Source organism: Chrysochloris asiatica, unplaced genomic scaffold (genome assembly GCF_000296735.1).
Source record: "Chrysochloris asiatica unplaced genomic scaffold, ChrAsi1.0 scaffold00010, whole genome shotgun sequence".
In the NCBI taxonomy this organism is placed as follows: Eukaryota; Metazoa; Chordata; class Mammalia; order Afrosoricida; family Chrysochloridae; genus Chrysochloris; species Chrysochloris asiatica.
In genome coordinates, this window is record NW_006408528.1 from 3603325 (window position 1) to 3613028 (window position 9704).

A 9704-nucleotide genomic window follows, 5' to 3' on the forward strand; every position below is an offset into this window, starting at 1 on the left:
GCTCCTCAGAAACCCTAAACAAGGTCGCTGTGAGTCGGAACTAACTCAACATCACTTAACAGCAACATGAGGAGGTAATATTAATAGCTCGTCACGTAGGATGCTCTCCATTCTTCAATTCAATCCTTTGTTTATAAGCTTCATGAAAGGGCAAATCTGGGCTTAGATGAATTGAACATAAATTTTTATGTTTTCAGCATTATAGTCTCTTTTCATAAAATTTTCATATAATTTCCGTAGTTATTATTAAAACAGGGTCAACCTAAACTTAACTCCTTTTTAAACGGAGCACTCTTGCTATTGTTGGCAAGTGCCATTTAGTTGGTAGCGGTTCATCGCTCATTTTACAGGGGCACACCATGGGCAATAAAACTGAATCTGCAGCAAAGAAGTAGTCTAAGATTGATCAGATGGAAATGCTTCTCAGCTTAATTTTTTTGAGGAAAAAAAACTGAGAGTTGAGAACAGTTTTGTTCAATCTAATAAAATACGATCGTTGGCATTTTCATTATTTAGATATGGCTGGAGAACTACGGAGTGGACGGAGTGTCGTGTGGACCCTTTGCTCAGTCAACAGGATAAGAGGCGGGGGAACCAGACTGCACTATGCGGAGGTGGGGTCCAGACGCGAGAAGTATATTGTGTGCAGGCCAACGAAAACGTCCTCTCTCAAGTAAACACCCACAAAGACAAAGAAGGTAATCTTGACTTCCTTCTAGAAGATTCACTCTTAGAATTCACACATGGAAACACACTGAAGAGATACATAAATTAGGTGTGTGAAAAGCCTTTTTTTGGCTCATGTTATGGTTAGTATCCACAATGGTGAACAGTAATCCAAATTTTGATTGTAGACAGTGATACTGAAATTCCACTTTCAGTCAGTCCTGTTTTATGACAAGTTTCTCTTTAAGTTTTTGGACTTAAATACCTTTCTGATTCTAGTTCTTAGTCAAAACATAGCTGCAGTAATAAAATATTTTCTTAAAAAGAATATTTCATGTAATAAGTATATATATATGTTGTTGTTAAGTGCTGTCGAGTCGGTTCCGACCCATAGCGACCCTGTACAGGGTTTCCAAGGGTGTAAATCTTTACGGGAGTAGAAAGTCTCATCTTTCTCCCGCGGAGCGGCTGGTAGTTTCGAACCGCTGACCTTAAGGTTCGCAGCCCGATTCGTAACCACTACTCTACCAGAGCTCCTTATATGTGTGTATATATATATATATATATAAAATGCAATCATATGTTCTAAGGTATTTCTTCATGTAACTAATATGTGTATAAAAAGCATCTTATTTATTGTTTGGAAAGTGATAGGGAAAATAATTTTATTGAGTAACAATTTTAATTGGAATAAATATAAAATGAATTCAGAATAAAACTATAATAAAAAGCACTAATATAAAATAATGTATTAAGGCTTCATAATCTGAACCTTTGAATTAGGCAAAATTGAAACTAAATATTCAGACAATGTCCAACTTACTATTAATAGTGTCCAAAATACAAGAGGAGAGGAACTAAATGCAAAGGCATGACTTTTTTTTTCCCCAAAGAAAACTCTGTTAATTTGTCAGACATATGAAATTTAAATCTCATATGCATGTTAAGTATACTAAGGGATAAGGGAATTCATGATAGTCAGGACTTACATCATTCAATTATTGCTGTCCAGTTGGTTTCAACTCATAACAACCCTGTATTGGCTTTCCAAGGAGTATTTAGTGGGTTTGAACTGACAAGCCTGTGGTTAGCAATCCAATACTTATCCTAAAGCACCATACCAGAACTCCTTTAAGAGTATATAATTAGATATTAATATTTATCTGAAACTTCCATTATTGGATCAAGTTTATATTTAATAATTTTGAAGTGTACATGAACATAAATATAAATACTTAAAGGTTAGCAGATGTTCTATAATTAATTGGTTCAATATATATTGATTGGATATCTGGAATAGTTGTTGTTATTAGGTGCCTTTGAGTCGGTTCTGACTCATAATGACCTTATGCACAAAAGAAAGACACATTGCCCAGTCTTGTGCCATCCTCACAATCACTGTTAAGCTTCAGAACATTGCTGGTGCCACAGTGCCAATCCAGCTCATTGGGGGTCTTCTCATTTTTGGGTAACTTTCCACTTTACAAAGCATGATGTCCTTCTCCAGTGACTTGTCTCTCCTGATACTGTGCATGAAGTATGAGAGACAAAGTCTCACCACCCTGGCTTTTAAGGAATATTTCTCCAACCCAGATTTGTTTGTTCTACTACCAGTCCCTACTACTTTCAATATTCTTCTTCAACACCATAACTCAAATGAATCAATTCTTCTATTGTCTTCCTTATTCATTGCATATGAGGGTATTAACAACAGCATATGAGGGTATTAAAAACACTATGACTTGAATCAGGCACACCTTAGTCATCAAACATATTTTTTTTATCTCGAATACTTTAAAGAGGACTTGTACAGCATATTTGCCTACTGCAATATGTCATTGAATTTCTTTACTGCTGCTTCCTTGAGTATTGATGGTGGATCCCAGCAAAATGAAGTCTTTGATAATTTCAATCTTGTCTCCATTTATCATGATATTGTTTATTATCCCAGTTGTGAGGAATTATGTTTCCTTTATATTGAACCCATACTTTGTGAAGTGGACTTTTCTTCATCAGCAAACACTTTAAGTCCTTTTCACATTCAGCAAGTAAGGTTGTATCATCTGTATATTGCAGCCTATTAATGAGTCTTCTTCTAATACTGATGCCATGTTCTTCTCTAAATAATCCAGTTTCTCAGATTATGTGCTCAGCATACAGATTGAAAAAGTATGGTGAAAAAATACTACCCAGGCTCCCATCTTTCCTGGTTTTAAATCATTCAGTATCCCCTTGTTCTGTTCTAACCACTGCCTATTCATCTGTGTACAGGTTCCTCATGAGCATAATTAATGTCTGTAATACCCATTCTTCACAATGTTATCCATAGCTTGTCATGATGCACACACTTGAAAGCCTTTGCACAGTAGTAAAGCAAAGGTAAACATCTTTATGGTATTCTCTGCTTCCAGCAAAGATCCAGATGATGTCAGCAATGATATCTCTCATTCCACACTGCCATCTGAGTCTGGCTTGAACCTCTGGCAATTCCCAATGTATTATATTATCTTTAGCAAAATTTTACTTACATGTGATATTGAGGTTAACTAATGATTTCTTTATGTGTTCCCTGTCATTTTTCACAACTTCCAGTTTTCTTTGATTCATGCTTTGTACATTCCATGTTCTGATGTTTTAGATGGATGTTTACAGATCCATCAGCTAATAAAGATTCCAAAAGCTTTACCTTATTTATATCATCATAGTCAACTTTACTTTGAGGAAGCAGGTCTTCCCTAGTCATATTTTGAGTGCCTTCCAATCTGAGGGGCTCATTTTCTGACACTACATCAGGTAATATTCTAGAGCTATTCATAAGGAATGTTTCAACATTCAATGTTCTGATACTTTCTAATACTGTTCTAAGGTTCATAAGGTTTTCAGTGGTTAAATAATTATTCAGAATACTCGATTCTTCTTCTTTCTAGTCAATCTTAGTCTGAAAGCTAAGCTGGAACCTGCCCACTACGGGTGACCCTTCTGGTACTTAAAACATCTGTGTCATAGCTTCCAGCATTACAGCAACACCCGAGCCACCATAGTACAACTAACTAGAAGATGAGTCATGGTCTAAAATAATAGAGTTTACAAAATTGTGCAAGGTATTGAGGACAGAAATATCAATACAGATTTCATGTCATTAGAGATTCCAAATGTATCATGAAATCAGATTAGCAAATTTATAAGTATAATACATACTTATGTACATTACAACTGAGATTTAAAATGACTGTTATGGAATCTTATGAATAGAAGCCTTCACGGAGGAAGTAACACTTGAGCTGAGTGATAGAGACAAATGAATTAAGAATGCAAGAGGGAGTTTATTCAATGCAGAGCATGCATTAAGACACACATTTAAAAAAACTGAAAAAGAAAAAAATTCACCAATAAAGATGATATGTTATATTTCCCATGTTGTTGATAGAATAGCAGTTGCTAAGAAGCATATTGGTTATAGAAGGGAAAAGAATAAGGATAAAGACCGTGCTTGATATCAGCAGATCAAAGACCAAAAAGGGAGAAAATTCAGGAAAGGAATCTGAATAGTAATTATCAGAGATGAAAGGTAGGGAAAGAAACAAGAGAAATTGCTATCCTTAAAATCATGAAAAGCGAGACACCCCATTCACCCAATATAGATGGTAGCACCAGTGATTGTGTTCAGATGCCATGGAACAGATGCCAAGGATAACATAAAATAAACAACCATAATAGAACACAATTAGACTGAGTGCACTGAATGCAAGCACTCAAGTTTTGAATTTGTCACTATCTAACTTTAATTGTTCTATATCCAATGATGCCCAATGGATTTAGGCTGAAAGCAAAGAATATCAGAAAGATGTTTACCTATGCTTTATTGACTACACAAAGGCTTTTGATTGTGTGGATCATGACAAGCTATGGATGACATTGTGAAGTATGAGTATTCCAGAACACTTATTCGTGCTCATGAGGAATCTGTACCTGGACCAGAAGGCAATTTTCGAACAGAACATGGGAATACTAAATGGTATAAAATTAAGAAAGGTGTGTGACAAGGTTGTATTCTTTCACCATACTTATTCAACCTGCATGCTGAGCAAATAATCTGAGAAGCTTAGTTATATGAAGAAAAATGTGGCATCAGGATTGGAGGAAGACTCATTAACAACCTGTGATATGCAGATGATACAACCTTGCTTGCTGAAAATGAAGAGGACTTAAAACATTTACTGAAGAAGATCAAAGAGCACAGCCTTCGGTATAGATTACATATCAATGCAAAGAAAACAAAAATCCTCACCACTGGACCAATAAACAGCATTCTTATCAATGGAGAAAAGATTGAAATTGTCAAGGACTTCATTCTTCCTGGATCAACTATCAACACTCATGGAAGCAGCAGTCAAGAAATCAAATGACATATTGCATTAGGCAAATCTGCTGCACAAGACCTTTTTAAAGTGTTGAAGAGCAAAGATGTCAGCTTGAGGACTAAGGTGCGCCTGACCTAAGCCATGGTATTTTCAATCACCTCATATGCATGCCAAAGCTGGACAGTGAATAAGGAAGATCGTAGAAGAATTGATGCCTTTGAGTGTGGTGTTGGAGGAGAATATTGGAAGTGCCATGGGCTGTCAAAAGAACCAATAGATCCATTTTGGAAGAGGTGCAGCCAGAGTGCTACTTGGAGGCCAAGATGGCCAAACTTCATCTCTCATATTTCAGATATATTGTCAGGAGGGAACAGTCGCTGGAAAAGGGTGTCATGCTGGGTAAGGTGGAGAGTCAGAGAAAAAGAGGAAGACCTCCAAGGAGATGTATTGTCCAAGTGGCAGCATCGATGGACTCAAGCGTGGCAACAGTAATGAGGTTGGCCCATGATCGGGCAGTGTTTCATTCTGCTGTTCATCCAGTCGCTATGAGTTGGTACCTACTCGATGGCACCTAACAACAACAATATCCACTAGCTTTACACAGCATGTCAAGTCATTTAGGCATATAGCCTAGGGATCCATTTTATTACTAAGATATCTGGAACTTGCATAAACAATGTAATATTAGTACATTAATATTTTCCTGGCTACTTTAATTGCTGCATTTTGATCACTATTGGGTAGATTTATTACAGCAGTCTTTTTGCAGTAGTATCATTTTATTGCTACAGATAGGTAAGATTTTAGTTTCTGAATGTCAGTAGTGCTCTGTAGATTATTAATTTCAAAAGATCCTTCAGAATTCTGAATTGCAACTGGTCATTTTTTAAAATTGTTTTTTCATAGAGCCTTCCCCCTCTCCCAAACCACTGCAGACCACCAAAAGTAAGTCACAGAAAGAAAGAACTACAAAAAGAATATATCATTATTAAAGATGTATCTGTTGGACTAAAGTAAATGCCAATGTAAAGGTCACTAGATGAGCAAGTAATTAATTCACCTAAGTTAATATTTATCATGTAAATATGTAAAATGAATAACTTAGCAATTTTTGTCCTTTCATGTCAAATACCAAGAATACTAACAAGCCTCTTACGGTCTTCACAGGCAGCTAATTCTCTCTAAAAGTTGCAGATTTTGTCCTTAGAATATAGACTGTAAGAATTTCCCCCAGGAGCATTTAACATTTCCCAGCACACTAGTGTGCAAGGGATGACATCTAATGGCTATAAAGATGTGTGAATAGAAAACAATTAGATTGAGAGTTGTGAGGGTTGTTCACAATTTATCTTTCATCAAGAATATGAAAAATGAAACCTTAGTTTATGAAAACAAAACAACTGCTTAGCTCTGTAACCATGAATAACCCAACCTAAGGATAACTCTTATATTACTTAATTTAAATTTAAAAAGTCTATATTGTTCTTTTTTGCAAAGTCACACTGTTTGGTCTTTGGATAAATTGTTTTAAAATGTAACCAAGCTATTAAAAATACCTTTACTCAAAATATCTTAATTTAAAAATAGTACTTCTTTACGCACAGATACTGGAACCAAGTAATATTGTTGTTATTAAGTGCCAAAACATCAGTTATGACTCATAGCAATCCTGTATAGGGTTTCCAAGGAGTAGCTAGTAGGTTTGAATCTCTAATCTTGTGGTTGAGGGCTCAGTACTTATCCTACAGTGCCACACCAGAACTCCAAAACCCATGTATACTTTCTTTATTGTATTGGCACACTATATTACACAGATGATTGATAATGATCACCTTAACACAGAGACAGGCTACATTAATTGCTTGGTCACGGGTTTATTCTCTACCATTAACTAGCTTCCTCCATACTGTCTGGGAAAATGTTCCTCCTTTGACCTAATGTATTTAATTTTCTGGAAATCAAAACACGTATTATTAAAACATTTATAGTGTGCATAGTATCATATTTAATATTTGGCATGCTGTGTCAACTAAAATATCAGAATGTAGACTAAACTGATGTTTAGATGCATACTGTTGTTAAGTGCAGTTGAGTCTGTTACAACTCACAGTGACCCTGTATAGGGTTTCCAAAGAGCGACTAATAGAAAGTTGGGAAAAAATATATCTGCTTAATATTGGAGAGTATTTACGTTTTATTTGGGTACTGCTGCTGGCTATAGATGACTCTGTCAATCCTGACAAATTTCCCCCACAATATGCATGTGAGCAAAATTTCCACTGTCACTTCTTTAGAAGAAAGTCTTGACAAGGTCTCTACTTATGGAGATTAGCAATAGAAGTCTTGAAAATGTTTGTTTAACCAGCTGATTAGAATTTCGGTCAGTTGTAAGAATGCTTAGATTATGCTGGTATAAACTCTACCCTTATCAGACAATGACAGGAAGAAACCTTGATAGGGAATGAGGGAGAGGAGAGGAACATGCATAATGTGTATAATCCTAGAAAATGGATTGAAGCATCACTGATCATTGAATGCATGAACATGAATTGATTTTTTAAAGAGCACAAATGAAATTAAAGTAGATTTTAGCTATGGTAACTGAAGAAATGCTTCCATTTGATACCTACTGAGAATATTTTTTAATGAGGGAAACTATATATATTAGTTATAAAGGGCCATGAAGCTTACAGTAGATTTTACAGGAAAGTAAAACAAGAATTATTTCTCTAATGAAAACATATCAAATAATCCACTTAAAGTCTATGAAGTTGTTTAGGAAGAAAATCTGTAGAATGAGAAAAGCTCTTAGAATGACACAGAATGAGATATACCAGTGGAAAGGTTTGAAAGATTTATGAAAGACACACAGATGATGGACAATTTAAAGGTGGACAGATAGGATGTAGTCATGGTGTGGCACTGTAGGATACACATTGAATTGTTGTGGTTCAAACCTACCTGCAGCTCCTCAAAAACCAAGTGCAAGTTGGAACAGACTCCACTGCACTTAACAACAACAGATAGAAGAATGTATACAGTAAATAAATAAAATAGTAACAAGGTCTCTAAATGGCATGCAGATTGCTATATTATAGTCTCTACAGTTCTCTGTGTCAAAGTTAAAGGAAAAATATAAAGACATTGTTTATGGTGCTATTTTACCTCAGAAAGTAAATATCAGAGGTATAATGAAGCGTAGTGCTGCTCCTTTTCACTTTATAAATAGCAGGTAGGTGAGAATATTCTACATGACATTTCCATCAGGGATGTGTATCAGAGAATCTTGGGATTCTCCATAGATTACCTGGCACAGCCCTGAATTTATTTAAGAAAGACAGTTGTTTACTTTTACTTGGTACAGCCCTTAACTCATTTAAGAAAGATAGTTGTTTACTTTTATTCTCTTCTTTGTTAGAAATAATATCATAACTCCCTTATGGAATATAAACAATGTCATGTTTCTTGACTTTCTACAATATTACTACAAGTTGCAAATTATATACAAACAAATGTGTTTGCTTCCATTTAAAAATTTCATTGAGAAACCATAAATAAATTAAACAGGTACAACAAATTTGGTTATGAACTCCTTTGCTGAGATATTTCAGTGCGGGTATTAACATTTTTTGTAGTTTATCCTATTTCTGAAACCTTATGCTCAGCTAATCTTAATGCAAGAGAAAGATAAGGCTGTCTGCTCCCACAGGGTTGCTGTGAGTTGGAATTGATTGGACCGCACATAACAGCAACAGCAATGATCTTAGTGTGGGAAATTGTGAATAAACGAAATTATACAATGGCTGCATTTTAGGAATTTAGATGCTACACTGATGCAGTGTTTTTAAACAGCAATGTAATATAATTATAAAACAACTGAAATAGGAAATTCACAAATGAATCTGATCCTCCTTAAAGGTCAGATCTCTGGATGTTGTGATATAAAAGAGCTGTTTCTTCTGGAATCTCTCTGTGATCAGTGAGTTACAAAATGGGAAGTGAGATGCCAAGAGGTTTTAGCTATTGGGGTAGGAGCTAATAAAAATTTACATGCTGGGAATTAGATTAAGGTAGTTAGTGGTCTATGCCAGAGGTAACTTACTATTTTTATTGGCAGAATCACTTACTGATGAGCTGTCAGGAAGTATTCAACCAAAAAGATAATCAAGGAAAAATATAATGATGCAGCTTTGGAAGTTAAAATATGTAAACATGAAAACAGCAGTTATTAAAATACCTTTTTTTTTATATTGTTATTAAGTGTCATCAAGTCATTACCGACTCATAGTGACCCTGTATGATTGGTTGCAGCCATTTCTGAATTACCATTTGTTGTTGTTGTCAGGTACCATCGAGTTGGAACCGACTCATAGCGACCCCATGCACAGCCGAACGAAACAATGTCCAATCCTGGGCCAACCTCACTACTGCTGCCACACTTGACGCCATCATTGATGCCACCTGGCTGATCCATCTCATTGGGGGTCTTCCTCTTTTTCTCTGACCCTACATCTTACCCAGCATGACATTCTTTTCCAGTGACTGTTCTCTCCTGACAATATGTCCAAAGTATGAGAGACAAAGCTTAGCCACCCTGGCCTCCAAGGAGCACTCTGGCTGCACTTCTTCCAAAACAGATCTATTGGTTCTTTTGGCAGTCCATGGCACTTTTAGTAT

The 9704-nt window shown here is 35.8% G+C and overlaps 1 protein-coding gene across 1 annotated transcript in view; it reads left to right on the forward strand.

Annotated features, from left to right (window-relative positions):
* THSD7A (thrombospondin, type I, domain containing 7A) overlaps positions 1 to 9704 on the forward strand; it is a 306380-nt gene that overhangs the window by 49244 nt on the left and 247432 nt on the right. Inside the window, exon 5 of the mRNA XM_006834388.1 lies at positions 517 to 698. Within this exon, the coding sequence (XP_006834451.1) occupies positions 517 to 698 (182 nt within the window). The remainder of the gene's footprint in view (positions 1 to 516; positions 699 to 9704) is intronic.